The 20,326-nt window shown below is 38.3% G+C and overlaps 1 protein-coding gene across 4 annotated transcripts in view; it reads right to left on the reverse strand.

Annotated features, from left to right (window-relative positions):
- disc1 (DISC1 scaffold protein) overlaps positions 1-20,326 on the reverse strand; it is a 54,855-nt gene that overhangs the window by 18,531 nt on the left and 15,998 nt on the right. For all 4 annotated transcript variants that reach the window (XR_001427016.1, XR_001427017.1, XM_015049184.1 and 1 more), the window contains 3 exons: positions 19,417-19,519; positions 19,052-19,240; positions 6,914-6,974 (listed from right to left, as the gene is read on the reverse strand). Coding sequence is in view for 2 of the 4 variants with exons in the window: in XM_015049184.1 (XP_014904670.1) it covers positions 6,914-6,974; positions 19,052-19,240; positions 19,417-19,519 (353 nt within the window). In the remaining 2 variants the exon portion in view is untranslated. The remainder of the gene's footprint in view (positions 1-6,913; positions 6,975-19,051; positions 19,241-19,416; positions 19,520-20,326) is intronic.

The following is a 20,326-nucleotide window of genomic DNA, read 5'->3' on the forward strand; positions in this document are numbered from 1 at the left end:
GGCTAGTCTGAAGGAGCTGCGTGGTGGAGATTTGCACATGTGGTTGCCTCGGGAGGTTAAAGATTTTCTCAAACATGAATGAAAGAATCAAAGCATCACTCCATGTATGTTTTTGATAACATTACAACATGATGTTGATTTTACATAAAACCGCCCCCTTAATAAATTTAAAGCATAAATGAGGAGATGTGGATTTATCTGCTAAGATCCATTGATAAGAAGCAACTCTAACAAGAACATTAAATAATAATGAATAGCTAAAATGACTCTGTGTTAAAGCCAGTCACACCAACTGAGAGCAGAAGCGCGGTAAAGGACATCTTTAACAGCATCTCCACATTAAAGCACCGACAGAAGAGTGACGGGAGGAGAGGGAGTCGTTTGGGTTTGGGAGACGCTGACAGAAACGTAACGGGAGCGAATGTGCTCCTGACAGGTTGCCCTTTAGCTTCAAAGAGAGGCGGCATGGAGGGAAAAAGGAGCGTGGATGTCTTCATCTTTCTGAGCATGAAAGAGAACAAGAAGATTTTTGCTCTCTGAGTGTTACGATCCCTCGCTCTGACCAGTAAAAAACTCACCTGGAGATGCAAAACTAATTATTTTCAATCCATTATTGTACTTTTTAATGCTACACTGGAGGCTATGAATCGTTTAAAATGTAATTTTTATCCTTGATTGGCATCTTTTTGTTTAGCGCAATATGAAAATCTTCTATACTTTTTCAGTTTTGCTTCAAATCAAACAGCCTCTCTACAGTTTCAGATGTGAAGTCTCTTCCTGACCTTTTCAGTACTTTTATGTATTCACCTTCCTCCTTTAGTGACCTTTAGATAACAAATTATTACCAGCTGGCTTCAGTCCCAGCAGGTGACATTTTACGACTTATATCCATTGATCTTCATGGAAACACATTCTAGCTTTAACATATCACACATTAAAAAAAAAAAAAAACATACAGAGACACTGAACATGTACAACAATGTATTTGACTCAGCCTTTTGTTCAAACATTGAACATTTATGGACACATTTACTGTTTCTGGTCCAAAATAAGTGCAGCCCAGAAGTAACTGGGCTGCATTTACTTCCTCACCCCCATTTGCATTGTGTGATGTTGGTACTACATCATCTGCTACCAGCAATAAAGTTGATTCTACTGAAACATCACAAACACTTCCTGGTTTTGATGTAGATAATGTTATTTTTCCATTTTTTCAGCAAAGATTTCCTCAGGGGGTTACATGTCAGGAGTAAGTTTTATCTCAGGAATGAATAAGAAACTAAACTCAAACTGACATTTTTACCGTCCTAAAGGAAGAAGGATCTTTTGAAGAGTTCAAAATGATGAGCCACATGTACAAAAAAAATAAAAATCATCCTCTTAGTCACAATATGCTTAGATTTAAGCCTCTAAAGTATTGCCTTTTTTACCTAGAGTGTAAAACTCTTTTTTTTCTCTTTCGTCTGTCAACAAACTAAAACACAAAACGCACTCAGATGATATTGTTTAATCTCTCTCTACTCAGCGATGAGAGTCTCAGCCCCCAAAATTGAATGCCACTTGTTTTGCAGCCCATCTCCCGCCTGAAAAGGCTGCCAACCTCTGTTCCCTGCCAACGCACGCCTCTCAGCTGTTTTCTAACCTTCATTTGGCAAAGAGACAATAGAGAGATTGTTCGTCCCCACCTCCCTGCCCTCACCAATTTTCTACTCAACACTCGTGTTTCAGAGTTTCTCTAATCGTGGGGATCCACCCAGTGAGCCATTTTTTTTCTATTCCTTTGTTTCTTTTGAAGATGAGAGGCACACGCATGCTCGCTTATGCACGTTTTCCTAAATCATTATCAACGGGAGGTTCATGCGTTTCTGGGAAATATACATATGCCAGAAAATCTTCGAGACTCGCTGTAGAGAGCCGGCATCAAAGCTCACATAAACCCATCAGTGCCTAAGCCTCCTTGTTGTGATGGCGTCCCGGTGCCCGACGCTATGAACTTCCCACTCAGGGGGTTAATTGGTGGCAGCCGCTCGGTCTTCCATCTGACAGTGGCAGGGTGTGGGCGTGCTGCGCCTCTGACGGCCCAGTCAGGAAGGAGAAACACCCAGCTGTCCTGAGGGAGCGCAGACTGACAGGACTGCTCTTTCTCCTTGAGGACGTTACGTCTGAGCTCAGAGAGCCGCCGAGGGAGCGCTATAAATATACCGAGGGCTAACTGCTGAGCAAAGAGGCTCTGGTTTCGTCCTGCTTGTGCAAGCAGGTTTGGCTGGGGCGTGAAAAAAGGTGCATTAAAGAATCGCACAAAGTTTGTGCTCAGTGTTTGGCTTTTGGGTGGAAAATAATGTAAAGCAAACACAATTCCCCCTGAGAGTTAAAAACTAAACAGGTGATGGAAAATCTACATCCACAGTCCACTGCACTGAACCCCACTGAAAACCTCCTGGCTATTCCAATAAATGCTGATTTCTGAGTCAAAACATTAGCATTTTTGTTTTGAAATGTTGTTTTCTTTGCATCATTTGAGGTCTGAAGCACTGCATCTTTTTCGTCATTTTCTGTAAATAAATATTAAATTTTTGCTTGGATTTCTGGAGGCATGTTATCAGTAGTACATAGAATAAAAGAACAATGTTCATTTTACTCAAACATACACCTATAGAGAGGACAATCAGAGAAACTGATCTCTTCTTTTGTGTTCTAGAGCTGTATATCCAAACTAGGATTGAATCAGATTAATCCTGATTTATTGATTACAGAAATAATCAGTAACTTATTTAGTAATCGATTAATCTTTAACTGGAAAATACAGATTCAAAAATGCACAGATTTTTTAGTCAGTGTACCAATATTTTGACATCTACTCAAAAAATAATGCACAATAAACTTAAATGAAACTGTTTTCCAAATGCCTCCACGATGATCAAAATTCAATCCAGCTGCTGGAAAAATCAGACATGAGCGAAGACAATCTAACAAACTGCAGTCGGTATTCACACTTTAGAAATGGATGTTAGTGTTTCATCTTAGTGTTGTAATTTCCAACACAACCAGCTGTGAAAAAGGTGTTGATAACACTGTGAAATAAAAGAGAGGGTCTCTAAAGGTAGGAGTGACAGACGGGAAAAGAGCAATGGGGGCCACGTTTATTAGCATTACAATGGGATGATGTGTAAAAAGGCCTGAAACTTACATTTATCTCTTTTTCTATCAATATATTGCTACACTGAAAGTATTCGCAACATCCAACTATTAACCGGAATCGTTTCAGAATACAGGCACTCCCAACAATTACCTGAATGTAACAAAAATGTAACAAAAGATTTTGAAGTTAGAGAGTAGATTGTTTATCAAACAAAGTTGGACTAGGACATTTATTTATCATGCTATAAGCCACAGAGAGGATCATGTTGTTTTCCAGAAAACCAGATGGAAATAAAACACTGCCTATGTAATGTGAAGTACAGTAAAGGATGTGTGATGCTGAGGGCCTTTTGCTCTCCAAAAGGCTTTGGGAACATAGACTGAATGCATGGCTTAGTGAAATTTTTTAAATATTAAAAGATTTTATACCAAAATTCAATGAAATTAGGATCTTTACTGGTTTAATGACCCAAAACATTTGACCAAATCAAAACAGAAATAACTCACCAGATACAAAATCCATAATTTTCTGCATTTTCCAACCTTCTAAAGAGACAACAAGCTAATGGTTGTCTTATTAAAGTCGTTCCAACAAAGTATTAATAGCATGTATTCAAATAATAAGTCAGCTAGTGAATTTGACATATTACTGACATTATTTGAATATTGACAAATTCAAGTGGCATTTATGAACAGCAAAAACTGAAGAAAAGAGTTTTACACTAGTTCACCCTTCCAGACTGAACGGATCGGCGACATTCCAGCCAAATTCCTCGTAATTCCTCAAAAAATTACAACAGTTTCTGAAAGGCGAGACGTTGCACTTTCCAGCCAATATCAGGTTATTACGGTAATTTCACTCCCTGCTGTAGCAGGGAGTGAAATTAATCTGAGGGGCGCTCTTTTAATAGACGGTAAATTGCGAAAATAACTTGGTAGCCATTGAAAGTTACGGCTGTTATGCATAAATGGGCAAATATACATTTATTCACAGAACATTTAAAGAACTGCATACAATTAAAATAAGCAAAAATATCAAGGCTGAGATTTGAAACTTGGGTTTTAACCCTTTTTAATGGTCAGAAATTTAGTGAAAGCAGGATTTTAGGTTTGAAAAATGCTGAAATCTTTTTTTTTTTTTTTTTAACCATACACGTCCATTCAAGGTTTCCTAAATTTATGTTGTGATTTTGCTCATTTTTCCTTTTTTTTGCTTACATGCAAACTGTGTGTCTGCAACTACTGCGAGGAGAACATGGCTGAGCATTTTAATGACTTCCACACCCAGCTGGTTTGCATCTATCATACATGATAAATAGCAGCCGAGTCTCTGCAGAGGAAGGAGCGTGAAAAAGTAGGACAAACACAAGAAGCAGTTACTAATGAAGCATCTACATAATGCTTTAAACAACTCCGAGGTGCAGCTAATTTGAATTAAATTAATTTTTGTCTGGTGACACACTTAGCAGCTTCTGCACTGCTCTATTATTCTCTAGTCTTTGGTATGGAGGAGATAACAGTTTTTATTTTTTCAGAGGAATCCGTCGCCGTAGAGACCAGACACTAATCTACCTCTTCACCACTGTCTAGAATATTTACAGTGACTGAGAGGTGATCTTTGCATCTGCATGTGGTGTATTTTACCAAGAGTAATATGTGTTTCTGCTGACAGAGCCTTTTGAAAAGGTAAACATTTCTGATTAGATTCAATCAGGCTGCAAGAAAGCAAGAGAGAGCAAGACTTCTATTCTTGTTCAATCATTTTGAGAAACTGAACTCATTTGTGAGTGTGATGAAGGACGATTATTAAGTTCTTTAACTCGTTGCTGTGACTTAAAAATATAAATTTGGTGAATTGTTCACTAAAGAGATTATTTACTTAAAACAAGCTGCTATATCTTGCTGAAAAGTTGCTTGTAAATTAATTTTGTCTTAATCGAAGTATTAAGATATTTGCACTTGACATTTGCCAAAATGATTTTGTGTTTTTTGACATTTTGTAAAGGTTGTTAGTTAAGACTCTGAATTCACTGTTTTAAATATCAGTGAGGTGTCTAATCAAAGTAAAGAGAATCAGAATAGCTGTCAGGAACTATTTTTATTTTAATTGTATTTTCTGACACATCTGAGATCTGTACAGGCTGTGAGAAAGTGAGCGAGAGCAAGACTTTAACCAGGTAACGAGAGGCTGTTTTAATCTCTTTGAACTCTCAACTTAATTACAGTTTTTAATTATTTCTATTAAAAATGTTTTCTGAATTACAGTTTTAGTTATTTTGTATAATAAATTTGGGTTTAAATCAGTCAAAATAGAATCTTATACAATCAATTATTTGGTTACTGGCATTAGTTACTGAATCTGTGTAAGAAAGTCACATTTTTTACATTTTTCAATCTTTCAATAAAATCTCCTGAGATTAGATGCAAAGATTCCAGGTTGGTTAAGCCAGTCAATTGGTTAAAGATGTAAAAAAAAAAAGGCGAATATGTCACACATTAGATAGAAATAGGATATTTATAGGGTTAATAAAAGAAAACCTAAACTGAAACACTTTAGTCCATGTGTCAAACTCGAGGCCTGAGGGCCAAATCCGGCCCGCTGTGGCTTTTCATGTGGCCCTCTAAACTCCAGACACCAAATTACGTCAACACAGTTTTTCACAATTTTGTGATTGTGGAAATTTATAGACCCCTGCAGTTTTTCACACTAATGCATTATTGAGAGTTTATTGAAAAAATTTTCCCCAAAATGGTGAGAAGCATTTGGTAGTAACTCCCACCTGCAGGCGGCACTATTTACACCGTTTCCTCAGTCTTACTTGATGTCAAGTTGTAATCGATACAGTGTTGTATGTAAGCACAAATATTTAAAAATTCTTTGCAAATATTTCTAGTGGCTGCACAAAAATCACAAAAACAATGACGAGTCCTGCAGCTTGAAAAGATGTTCAATATATTTAATTCTAAGGAGTACTTATCAAAGCTATTGATATTTTAACAGTTTTTTTAATGGGTTTTATCAACACATACTCATATAACTGGCTCTTAAAAACATTCGAGATCTAAAAATGAATTTTTATTCTGGGACGTATTTTAGATTCAGCGTTAATAATATTATTTGCACTTTTAATGCAAAAAAATAAAAAAAGGGTAGGAACACAACAAGCTATGTTGACATAAAGTGACTCATTTCTGTCTGGCACAAACTCCTCCAGAGATAACTCTGTCTGTTAAAGAATGCACACAGGGAAACACGAAATGCCAAGAAGAAAAACAGGATATTTGATTAAAGATTGGCTCCAGTTTGGTCCTGTTTGGAAAATAACTCGGGTCCTTTTCTATCAGTTTGGTATAAATTGTTCTGCAACAGCCAAAGCGGTTTTAGTTTGGTGCAAAACGTAAGGCAGGTGTTGAATTTAATGACTCTGTATGTCAAATTTGCTACCTGTGTGAGCAAACACAACAGGAGGATCCACTTTGGAAGTTTCTTTGGAAGAGAAGAATGTGGGGGGGAGATAGAAATGAAAGTAAAGACATAAAATACATCAGAGGGTGAGAAGATGAAGACAAAGTGCAGGTGAGAGACGGAGTGAAATGTGAGAAAGCGGCTCTGGGAAACAACAAGGTGTGACTGCACGGAGCTGACTGTGAGGTGATGCATTGAGGAGACGGCGATCTGGTTAGAGGACGGCAGAGGTGAGAGGAAATTCCTCTGAGGGTTCTGCTCTGTTTATGTCTTTCACTTGAGGAACACGGAGAAAAAGAGCAGCCATACCTCTGCAGCCTGTCCTCCAGCAGCTCCACATACTTGGTGGCGTTCTCTTTCAGCCGGCTTTCTGCGTGGAGACAAAGGCACAAAAAGGAAAACGCATATTGTTACTTTCACTTTCATTCACCAGCTTTTATTGGCAGAGATGTGGTATCCTAGCAACAAATCACGGCGCTAATACTATTAAAACCCACTTGTCATTAGCTGTGTTATATGGGCCTTTTCAGGAAAGGTAGTCATCATCACACTTGGCAACGGCATTGTGCAGAGAAACTGCAACAGTACAAAGAACCAGCTGGTTCTCCTCTCGCTACGCTAGCACACATCTGAGGAGGGAATCAAATTTCAGGCAGCCTGAGGAAGACTCAGTGTTTCATCATGGTGCCGCTCCTTTCAGCCTGCCAGATTTTCTGCAGGGCACAAGACGGATGGATGGATGGATGGGTAGCTTATGCTGCCGTTTCCTGTGCCCTCCTGCCAGAGGAGAGCCGAGCCCGAGGAGGCAGGTGGAGGACGCAGAACGGTGTTCGGTTCGGAGACGAGGGCAATCTGAGCACCGTTAATGAGCTCATGTATGAAACATGAGAATATGCCCCACACAGCAGGAGACCCTTGAACACAATAGGATGCACTTTAATCAAATTACTCCACATATATGTAGTTAAGCACAAAAAAGAAAAAGGAAGGTCATAGCCGAGCCAATTTAGTGATGTCGTCAGGGTAAAAAGACAGAAAATCACCTTCGAAATGATGGATTCTAACTTATATTGGACATATTTAGGATTGATAGGGTTAACATTTTTTTCTTAGACACTTTTCCATTTTATCTTTAGCTTTGCATACGAGTGGAGCTGATATTTCTTAGCAAAAAAATCTGTTTTTGCTAAGATTCTGTGCAGAAATACAAAATCTTAGCAAATATTTTCTAGTGCAAATAATTTTATTTCACTTTAATTGAGCCAAAACTAACTCCTATATTTTCAGCAAAATATAGGAGCTTATTATTGATTTTAAAAAGTATTAGTTCCACTAGCAGATTTTTTTCAATAATAACATGAGGGAAATACCTTTTTATAAATGATATCTACTTATGAAACTAGTGCTTTTCATCAATATTCAAGATTCACTGACATAAAACAAGCTGCTGAAACGTTACGTATGCATAAAGTAAACAAGATAAAAAACAAGCTGGAAACAAATCTTTAGTCTTAACATCTGGATTTTTCTGTTTTTACCAAATGTTTTGGTAAAAGTTCCAGTATATAACTTTTAAAAAGAAAGTGTTTTATACAAAACTGTTGGTATGTCGTGACCGTTTATCAGCTCAAGTTCCTCCAACTCTTCCCAAAGCTGTCATAATGTAACATGTAACAAATTAACTCATTTTTTTAAAGTTGGATGTCTATTTCCTTTTCTCAGTGTAGTTACCGTGAAAACACAGTTTTTAGATTGCCCAAACTAAAAACTTCACAACTCATTCTGTGTTTTTCTACGCTCTGCTTGAGGTTTGAGCTCCAAAAGAGACTAACCTAATAAATCTGTGAATGCATTTAACACTCCATGCTTGTTAAATAATCAATTTTCTCCAAGAACAAATAAACATTCTGTGAAAAGACACTGTACTCTTGCAGTTTCAGCAATGTCTTGTCCAACTTAGCTCTGTATTCACTTCCTTCACATCTGATGTAGAATAAATACATTTGCTTTTTCTAGAAAACCCATTAAAAGTTTCACAGAAAAACTTTGAGAAGGTATTCTCACAGACAAGAAGAAGAAAGCACTTAATTTTAAGTCTAAATGGATATGAATGGATACTAATTCAGTTTAATCCCACTCATCCTTCTCATACTGAGCTAGAATCCGCACCAAAAGCGTCACCTAATTGGACACTCTGAGTCACAGAGAAGTTTGAGTTATAATTGTATCATTGTCTTGATGATGGTTATTAGACAGCTTCAGCTCAAGGATGTGACAGGCTCGGGGCCAGGCTCAGCGGGGGGGAAAGGAAATGTCTTGGAGAAAGTGGCTGTGACACACACTTCCACACACCCACTAACACAGATAACTGAAATAACTCGGAGCTGGAGACAGTAGGGCTATTTACGAGGAGGTGCAAGTAAAGAAGTGAATCTCTCCCTAAAGTTTTTCATCTAAAGTAACTAAATCAGATCAACAGAGCGAGCTGTGAAGGCTTTAAAGTGTGTGCAGGTGATCCAGACAGCTCACTTGCCACCCATCACCTAATTGCAGCGTTGCGGAGATCCTGTCCCACCTGACAGTCTCTCTTGTCAGATTCCATTCATGCCAACCCCTTAAGCAGCCTGCAACGGGATAGCTGCTGAATAATACATGCAGGCATGAAGCCTGACGCCGGATGGCACGGAGCATGCACAGGCAAAATGACAAAGCAGGCCCTTCTTGAGACAAAACTCGATTCAGAAAATTATTGACAACGAGATACATACCAAAGGAGTCACAGATCCAACTGTTTATTTAAAGACTGTTTACTTAAACATGTTAGGATAGATAGATAGATTTTGGCACAAAATCATTCTTAGATAATGAGATTTTAGTCAATTTTGCCCATTGGGAGCTCCCCCAATTCAACGTTTGAACTCGCAGATGAAAATGGCTGCAAACAGATACACAATTATACAGCCATACATCTTTGAAAAGCATTAGTAGAGCCTCCTGCACAACCAACAAGAATGCAGTAAGGGGTTTCTGAATGGTAAGTCAATAACAAAACGCATATGCCATTGTGAAGCACATACGTCGGTAAAACCTGCTGACCAAAAGTGCTGGAGTTCTAGGTAATGTTCAGTGGCCATTGAATGAGGAAGGTTTTTGAAATGGCTCATTTTCCAGATACCAAAAAGCTTAAATAAGTAAAATTGTATTCATATAGCACCTTTCACAGACATATAGATCACAAAGTGCTTCATAGGACAATTCAAACAAAAATAAAAACAAATTATAAAAAAACCCTGTCCAAATAAAAATGTCTTTAGTTGTTTCTTAAAGAAGTCTGTCCCCATTTGACTCAAAGACATCATGGTTCCAGATGAAGCTAAAAGATGAATGTATATAGGAACTTGGCCATGGATGGCCTTCAAAGTTAAAATCTAATTTTTAAAATTAACCTTCAAAGGAACCCAGTGCAGAGTGGTGAGAACAGGAGTTATGGGCGCCTATTTAATTATTGCCAAAAGACGGCCAGGTGTTTTCTTTTTTTAAGCATTTGGGTTGTTTCTGGTAGCAGTAGAAACCCAAATGGAAGTACAAAAACGTGCAAAATGCGAATTTTGCATAATAACTTCTTCAAAAATCCCACCCCATGTTTACACTTGGTGCATGACCCTGTCTCCATGGCAACCAGTTGGGTTAGAGAGCAGTTATTTGGGGAAAAACTATTCTCCCCTAATAGCGTGAGGCAAAACATAAAGTGGCGGAGCCTCACCCCCAACCCTGCCTGCGCACACTGGGCAATGTTACCACTTCCTGTACGTCTGCAGGAGGCCGCCGTCGTTGGCAGGCCATGCGGATAAAATCAGCACTAAAGAGGGAGGCACTCGGCCACTCGGCAACACGCGCAGCGGTGTGTTTCTGGTACTGAAGGAACTCCACAAAGCCACTCAGGGAGAGAGAAAGGCTGCATTAGAAATTCATGAGCTCTGGTTGCCGTCGCCCCCAGTGATCCCAGCAGGCGTCAGACATCGCTGATTGCTGCCAAGGGCCCCGGCCAAACTGGGAAGAGGTCGTTCGTTCAGAACACAAACAGAACCGGGATGCTTCTGAGAGATCAGGAGAATGAGCTGCACTCAGGTTGTTACGTCCTAATGATGAACAGAGCCGTAACCGAGTTAAACTGCTCTGCTCTTTGTCATGGAGCACAAACTTACCCACTCTTTTGGCAAAATGGTTTCAAATCAGTAGGAATGGATGGAGACCACCCACAGTTTTTAAGTTGAATTTGGGTCTCGACTTTAACTAGACCACTGTAACACATTAATTATGCTTTGATCCACTATTTCTCAGGTTGTATTTTCAAAGGTCGTTGACCTGCAGGAAAGTAAATCTCTACGTTAGTCACAAATCTATTGCAGTACACTGTAAAACATTTGAGCCACATTTATTTGTCTACTGTCTGCTATTCTTTAAGTCAAATAAATTCAGCGAGTTTTAGATTTTAAACATAAATGTGTGAAAGTTTGTGAAAGATAAACTTACAGTAGTTAATTTTGTCAAACCTCCAAGAGTTGAATAAATGAGAGTTTAGGTTAGCACTTAAAAATACTGAAAGAAGAAAAGACAGGAGAGGGAACTATTTCCCAGAATGCTTAGTGGCGGGTTTTTGTATCCTGAGATGGAATTGAGTTGCATTGATCTGACTCTTGTGTTAAGGCAAATATTCATTTTAATGTCCATTGTGATGTTTAATAAAATTCAGATCAGAAATTTTGTTCATTTGATTTGAAATAAGAATTTAAAGTATTCCAAAGTAAAATAATTATTTTATCTTAATAGTGTGAGTGAAATAACAGAGAAATATTTGCTCTAACTAAGTCGGGAGGTTTTTTTATTTATTTTTTTTTTTTTTTGCATATTGTGAAATTATTCGGTTTAAATTGCAGCATTAAATTAAAACTCAGTTCAAGATTAATGAACTTAAAAAAAACAATGTTTAGACAACTTGTCTCTTGTTGTTAAATCAACTTCATGAACTTTAATTTCTGAGTTAAAACCAAAACAGTTTTTTGTTGCATTTTCAAGGCAGCAGGTGGACTTTCAAGTTAAACCACTTTCAAATGTTTTGCAGTGTAATAGTTTATCTTCCAAACATTTTATTTAGAACATTTGATGCTGCTGATGTTGAAAGTTGTTTTCTCTCATAGCACTTTTTCTATTAATCTGACCTCTTCCACATGTTTGCTGTGTCAATCACAGTTTTGCACTACCTTAATTTGGTCAACCACATAAAAAAATCAAATAAAATACATTGAGATGAAACGGTAAATGTGTATAAATGCTTGTGCAAAGCACTGAGTCAACCTGCTAGCATTAGCATATAAATCTGTAATATAAGTACCTAAACATCTTTTTTTGAATTAAATTGAATTATGCTTTACATTTTTCACTGCTTTGTAGGAACACAAACAACAGTAGTCTTCATTTTTTGACATAAATTAAATTGCCAAACCAGTACAGGTGATATGTCTGCATAACAACGTAGGAGAAAGTATGTAAGGCTTCATAAATGAGCAGAGGTGTGATTAATGTGTTTCAACTCGGTTCAGGATGTTTGGGAGCAGAAGCACCACGGGTTGCACTAACGCTCAGTCAGCACATGCAGACATGTTGAATGATTGTATACAAACGTAACAGCAGGATAGCCGAGAGGGGAAACGACCTGCAGGCGGATATCTGACAGACAATCGATAACCCGTGATGTTCCAGCGCTGGTCTGCACAAATGTGCAACACCTTTGTCCAAAAATAGTTCAATTCTTCGGCTTTGGGTGTAAACTTAAAACACTCTCCCTGCTATTGTCTGTCCTGTTCCACCTCTGTTAGCAGAGCGAAATCAAAAATCGACTGCTGCAGGCTGCCAAGATGTTTTACTCGAGTCTGGGAAGAGAAACTCTCCCCCAAATATGTAGTGAGAAACACTGAAAACTTTCCACCTGCTCACAATCACAAACCTGCTCCATTAATCTCACATCTTATTATTTCTCTGGCTTCCTTCGGGAAATCCGAGCTAATTCACTCTCCCAAAATAAAGTGATTTTTTTCTGAATTTGGCACAGTCACTCTCCCCAGGAAGATTTCTGTCTAAACACAACCAGGAGTTTATTTATACTAAGAATGACGCTTCGGGCTGAAAGCACACGCACCACTGCGCTTATTAAAGGGACAACAGTGTCACAATCCAGCAGATAAATGTCACTTTTTTATCATTATTTATTTACAATTTAAATGCAACTGATAAAAAAATATAGTAAAATGAATATAAATACATTTATCCATTCTCAGTCATGTATTAATGTTTAGATTTTAATTTATTAGTACTAAGTATTTGGTCAAAATATCAATCATTTAATATTTAAAAATTACATAATCAGACAAAAATATAAAGTTAAGTGGAAATTTTGGTATTTTAAGGACGAAAATGACAATAATTCATATAAGTAACAATAAAAAGTGATCAGGTGTGTGTTGTCTTCTTTAAGTGACAGACGGTTTATGGTTTAGCATTTAACTTTTGACGTATGAAGTGGTTTGACAATAATCATAAACCTCCTTTAGTTCTGACACGTAGGTCTACAACTCCATATGCAGAATCACCTCCATGCAGCATCCTGTCCAAACCTACAGCAGAAATATATTTATTTTTTGCTCAAACCATCTCAGTCATTCAGATGCTCTTTAGGAGAAGAGCTATCATATGTTCCACCATGTACTCACCAGAAGCACCCTGAAAGAAGAAGAGGTCATGAATAAATCATGTACGTCCTCGCCTTCTCTAGTGCCACAGAAGCATGTGGGGAATTGCATTTGTTAAATAACGTGGACTGACAGCATTGTGATGTGCACTTCAGCTGCTTAAGCTGAGTTTGACCTGGATAGGTTGCAAAATCCTGCACCAGCAGAGACACAAGATGTCAAAATGGACTTTAGATGGCTACTGTACCACCACTTTATAACATAAAAACCATATAAAAAGTGTTTGTATCTTACTTTGATTACTAACCAAATTCTCCCTAAGACAAAGTTAGTTTCTCAACAACGGTCTTACTTTCACTCAGTAATTTATCTTTACAGCTGGTGAAGCTTTTGTAAACTCTTAAATGTACTTAATGAACTGAGCTTATACATTTCAACGTGAGCAAAGTTGGGTAGTAACTAGTTACATTTACTCAATTACATTTACTTAAATAACTGTTTTTGAAAAAATGTACCTTTAGGAGTATTTTTACTACTTTTACTCGAGTACAATTTCTGGATTCTCTACTTCACTGAATGAAAAACAAACGTGTATATATATATATATATATATATATATATATATATATATATATATATATATATAAAATTTGACTTCATAATTTAACGCCTTGAAATTGGGCCTCTGTCTCTTTAAGGGCTGCAACATAGTCAAACTCCAGCCCTAAATCTAATTGAATATTGGTGGTAAGACGTTAAAATTTATGTTTCTTAACCTAATCTGATTCATAGAAGATTAGGAGTCAAATCAATGCCACATTTTTCTGATATTTATTTTTTCTGACAATTATGGAGTCAGTAATATATTTAATTAAACTGAGACAAGAGGTAGGATTAAATAAGTGTTCACTCCTTCCTACCCCTTTTCAAACAGAAAAGTGGTAATAAACATGTTTTGCTCTTGGTTATGCATGTCCTACTGATTGCGTTTTATTCTTGTTTTTAAAAAACATTAATTATATCAAATTAAAAATAACTAGGCATCATTTTCTTTCCAATTTACAGTCCTCTACTACTTTATGTTATTTTATTACATGAAAACCCCTAACATACATAAAATCTTGTATCTGAAGCACTAGAAAAGTTTAATAAACACTCATAGTCAACTCAATTGTATTAAACTGGAGGCCATGTAAAAAGCTTTTATAAGAACACTCCAAAATAAATAAAAAAGAAAGCACTCCAAGTTCGAAAAGCCCCATTCTGGGGGTCATTTACTCATCTTTTCCAGCCTTTCAATTATTTATTTGTAAATTTACCGTCGCTCAGCAGGGAATCAAACCTCCAATTTGGTATTCATCAACACTCAACGCCAGCAGCAATTAGGGACCTAATGGCTCCCCGGCCAGCAGCTCCAACATGCCGAAGTGGCGAACGAACGCATGACGCCATTATCTGAACTATATGTTCCTCCAGAGCTTAGTTGAAGACAAAAAGCTTTTCCACAATGAAACGTATGGTTTTCTTGTCAGGGGAGATGACAAGAATCAACCACAAATGCTCCGGTTAGCAAAAGCTCAGCCATCTAGATGTTGACAGTAATTCCTAATCCCGTCCACATACAGAACAGCAACGTGCCGTTTGCTATCAGTTACCAGCCAGGGTGTGCCAACCTGCTTATTACCAAACAGGATGACAACTTAATGAATCCCTTTCCTTGGTGTCTGTAACACTTTGTGCCCGTAGCATTCACACCCACTTAAGCATTTGATCAGAACACACACCCAGCCATTAAATCACCGTTTTCTTTGTGATGTAACACCCACCTGACTGCTTCTCCTTTGTTTGGCCGCAGAATTATCATGTCACTGGTTTTTCCCCAGCCTATTTGTCTAAGATCTGCGCTGTAATGCGCTGAAGCTGGGCAAGTCTTTGTTGCTCAATGTGGATCAGGGTTGTGAGAATGCAACCGGGACGAGTTGTTTCGGGCTCCGGAAATCACAGCGCGAGTCTGAATGTTACGCATGGGTGAAAGGAATTGACAAAATTAAGTGATGATAGTTGATTTGAATGTCTTTGGAGCAGGAGTGCGCCACAAAATCCTGAATGAAATCTTACAACAAAAGGGTGCCCCCTACTGACAGAAAAGGGTGCAGCCAGGCAAAACAAAAGAACTAACCACACATTAATTTATGGAGATGTTAAACATTTATATTTGATGTGTGAATTTAATCTTTAGGTTTCCAGGAGAACCCAGGTCTGCAGCTGCTGGTCTCCGCTCTGCTCCCTCGTCTCTGCGCCTCAGAGAGAGCGAAGTGACCTTTTTTTTTAGAAAATCTCTGTGTGACTGATGGACTACAGAGAGCAGCACTGCAGGTGGTGCCGTCAAAACCCATTTAAATCTCTGCCAGCGCCAGCGTGCCGAATCAATATCCCCAACCCTAAAAAGCAAGCCCCGTATTTATGCAGCGTTTGGGGTCTGTGATCTGGACGCAGACTGTCCGATCGCTGATGCCTCATGTGTGCACTGAGGGGCTCCAAGGTAACGGGCTCAGCATCATCCCGCCGCCTCCTCCTCTTCCTCTGCCAGCTCTTAGGTTTGGAGAAAAGTCACTGATGTCCTCACAGTGTGTGGCAGCATTTAAAGAGTTTTCATGACTCGCATTTGAATTTAGCTTTTGAAAGAGAAAGAAAGATCCTTTAAAAAACAAGTTTTCTTTAACCTGCAGGCAGTTACAAAAAAAAGAGAAAAATCCAGAGATCTATGGAGGTTATTTTTAAGCTTGCATGCATTTATTCATATTTATGCATTAAAATGGTTATAGAACATAACCATTAACAGCTCTAAAAACTACCTGCTCTGCATGAAGCAACAGTAATGTTTCTTTAATAAGTGTTCTTGTGAAAGGAAAGAAACATGAAAAAATAGGAGAGAACTAGGATAAAAAGGCAGTGAAAAAGATGCGCATAGAAATAGACTGAACTTAGCTTTTTTTTTTTAGTCATATCAACCACTAAAAACAGTTTTATAAACCAAAATGCAGAGCAGTTATTCATAGTTTTCTTGGTTAAACTGTTGCATGTTTGTGTAATTATTCCTTCTGCTGTCAGCTGGTGAGATTTGTGCATTCTCTTTTTACGTTCGGTCAATGTTACGATGCGTAACCGTGACAACAAGGTATTGTTTCTACAACTTGGAGTAGCTGATTAGCATCTCAAAAGCTGAAATAAAGGATCTTTGTCCCTGAATCCCAGAGGAGTTAAAAAAATTTAGCTTCCCTGATGCAGAGCAGGACCAAAGAGCAGAGAGATTAGGACCGGCCTTCTAACCAAACGGCGCTCTGAAGAGGAGCGGCAAAAGCAAATGAGGTGGATTAGCAGTGCTTACCAAGAACTGATGATTTCATCCGTGACATATTAGTATGAAATGTTGCCTCTACTGAATGGACAGTCATGAAACTGTGATACAGTGACGCTCTTCAGTCAGGAGCACCTTCAGATTTGTTGCAAGACTGACTGCTACCAAAAATCCTCATGGAGGTATTTTGGTGCAAAAGTATTTGTGCATTGCAATTGTGAAGCTGAAGTGTTTTTTTTTTTTTTTTCAGTCTTCAGCTTTGCTTTTTGAACAACTCAGTGCTATATTTGTCAAGTGAAGAAACTAAAAAAAGAATTTGAAAATATTTCTGATATTAATAATTTCCTATTTTTGAGTAAGAGTGTTGGAAAATGTCTTCAATCGACATTAGACAGAACTAAATAACCTTATAGTTTCCTGGACAGCTTTATTGATTGTCCAAACTCTTCAATTAAATGCATGTTAACAGTTATAACAAGTAATAATATTTCAGCAAATGCACTTAGGCTGCTATCTGAGTCGGAAATATGTTTTAAAATGGTAAACAAATGGCAGTGGAATATTTCAGAATATTTTTCTAGTCATTCAGCAACAAGTTAGTTGCTTTCAATTCAACACTTATATAAGAAGATTCTTTCCTGGCACCAGACTCTTCTGAATTATTCCAAACTTAACTTAAAGTTTAAATTAATTAAGTTAAACTTTTAATTAAGTTTTTAAAGGATCTACATGCAGGAGCAAACAACACATCGACTGTTATTATATTAGAAAATAAAGCCTAGTCTCTCAGCCTGAAAGCAAAAACAGATTTAAGCAGCAAAATTTCTTGAATGATCATTAAATATTCATCTAGAAAGAACTTTAAAAATTCAATCAATTTTGGGGGCATCAATAATTTCTAAGATAACATTTTTAGCCACACAGAGTGAGAATTTGACTTTTTATGCAAAAAAGTTTTACAGAACCACTAAATTTTTCATGCTGTTAACTTTATAAACATGTTATGTAATGGTGTTACTGTAAGTCACTGGCAGGTTTCATGTAAAACATAGTTTTGCCTTTTTCACATTGTAGATAGATACTGTATGCATAGAGACGGTCATGGAGGGTTAATTATTTTGTTTAATCGCTGTATTACACATCTATTTATATGAAGGAGTGAAAACACAAAACTAATTGTATTTTATATGGTGGACTAAGAATGAAATACAGATTCACAAACTTGATTTTCTTAAAATATAGATGAATACGCAGAGAATAAGTTCAAATATTTAACATAATTCCTTAAAAACGAGACTGTTGCATTATTCAATATTGATGATGCAATGTACATAAAGTTACAGAGCGAAACAAATCAAGTTTTAAAAGGAAACCGTTTCATTTTATTTAGTTTTATACGATGGAATATGCAGAAAAAAATGAAATTATTGCTTTAATTGGGTATTTAGTAGGAGTGCACCGATTACAGACGTTTAAAAATCATCTGATTCTGATTTTTTATGTCTGAAATGTTGCCAAATATAGCAAGAAATTTACTGAATTGGCAACAGTGGGGTGAAGATTGTTACCTGCAAAAGTTGGAAAATGATCTGGTCTGTCAGTCAAACCCAGAGTAGAAGAGGACAGTGGTTGATTTTTAGATCTTATATGCAGATACAACCGGTGGAGAAGATCAGCTTCACATGTAAGCATCAGTTGATCACCAATCTCCCAAGATCAAGGAAATCGGGACCAATTTATTGGTGCACCTTGAGTATTTCTGCGTTGTTTTTTGAGAAGTAACAAAGTAATTAACGCTCATCAGCCAAAATGTGTCGCCAACGAGACATTTTCACGATCCAGCTTTGCGTTGCCGTAACTCTGCGATACATTGCGCCATCTGAAAAATGTCAACGATTTCTGAAAGGTGAGACGTTGCGCTTCCCAGCCAATGTTGGATTATTACGGTAATTCACTCCCGCCGTTGCAGGGAGCGTGTTTTACTTCAGTTTAATCTCATGAAATACTATTTTAACAGATAGTAAATTGTAAATAACTGTTAGATATAGAGGGCTGCACAGTGGTGCAGTTGGTAGAGCTCTTGCCTTGCAGCAAGAAGGTTCTGGGTTTAATTCCCAGCCCTGGTCTTTCTGCATGGAGTTTGCATGTGCATGTGTGGGTTTTGCCGGGTACTCCGGTTTCCTCCCACAGTCCAAAAACATGACTGTCAGGTTAATTGGCCTCTCCAAATAGGTGTGAGTGTGTTGAATTGCTTTTGAAAATAAGTTGTAGGTAAAGTATCTGGATTACTTTCTTGGGGAAGTAATTATTAATGAGTATTTCCAGGTAACCGGCAGTGCTCACCATGCAGGGCCTCCCTGTGCTCCAGCTCCAGCCTGAGCTGCTGCCGCTGCTCCTTCATCCTGGCCAGCTCCTGGCTGCTGCCCGAGCTGAGGCTGTGCAGCCGCCTGGCCAGCGCCTCCAGGCGGTCCCGCTCCAGGTACACCGCCTTCATCTCCGCCTTCAGCTCCTTGGCGCAGCCGAAGTCATTACCTGCACGGGCGCACCGCAGGAGGACATTACGCTTTTACCGCCCATTAATGAGCTTTTTCATCATTAATGGCGTAATTAAGTGCGGCTAATGGTAAGCCATTCAAGTAAATGGGGTAAATAAAGGATGTGTAATGTAGCAGGGATGTTTTTCGGGGTGGAGATGAGTGGAAAGCTACCAGATATGGCCGCCAGTTTGGCTTCGTGCAGAGCCAAGAGTTGCGTTTCAGTCTCGCTGACTTTCCTCCTTAGGCTGCTGCCCAGCCTCTGACTCATGACCACCTGGGGATAAAACGGAGAAGATGATCAAAAGTAGAAAGTGGGGGGATGGTGCTAACCAGCAAAACCTTTGCAGGCACATGGATCCCACAGGATGCAATGCTCATTTCCTCCTCTGCCTCCATTTTCCTTTTTTTTAACATTCATTCTGCGGGTGTATTTGCATCCTTCTGTGCTCGCCCTGCTTGGAATATGCAGCTGTGAATCAACACTGAATGTGTTACCTGTCCCTAACCTTTAGAAAGAACAAAACAGGGTGGGACAGCAGTATGAGGAATCTCTATGAAAGATATCATTAAAAGGTCAGAGAGAAAAGGAAAAAATAGAAAAGGAAGCTGAATGTCAGCGGCTGATGGAGATGCGGCCGCTGACGATCCGCTGAGGGTTCTGGCCTCCATCTGCTCTCACTCGCTACATCCGTTAAACCTCTGCTTCACTGTGACCGAATACGGCGCTCAGAAAAGCATTTAGGCCCAAACGGATTTCCTCTGACAAATATTAGCTTAGAAAACTCAAAATGCAGCTATTAAGTTATGATTATGAGGAAGGAGTAATTGCCCTGGATGTGCCAAAAAGTCACTGTGGAGAAACTTTGATCCACTCTTGTTTGCAGAATTGTTTTAATTAAGTCACACTGGAAAGGTCTTGAGCGTAACCAGTTTGTTTTTTTTTTAGAATTATAGCTCTTGGCTTGCTGGTGAGCTTCAAATCACCTACAATACGTTTCAAACTCAAGGCTTAGGGGCCAAACTTTTTAAGTTTTTACCCTTTAGGCTTCAGAGGAACGCATAATTAGACTCCTCAAGATAA

This window comes from Poecilia latipinna, unplaced genomic scaffold, assembly GCF_001443285.1.
Source record: "Poecilia latipinna isolate Pla-1442-1.1 unplaced genomic scaffold, P_latipinna-1.0 Scaffold931, whole genome shotgun sequence".
Taxonomy (NCBI): domain Eukaryota; kingdom Metazoa; phylum Chordata; class Actinopteri; order Cyprinodontiformes; family Poeciliidae; genus Poecilia; species Poecilia latipinna.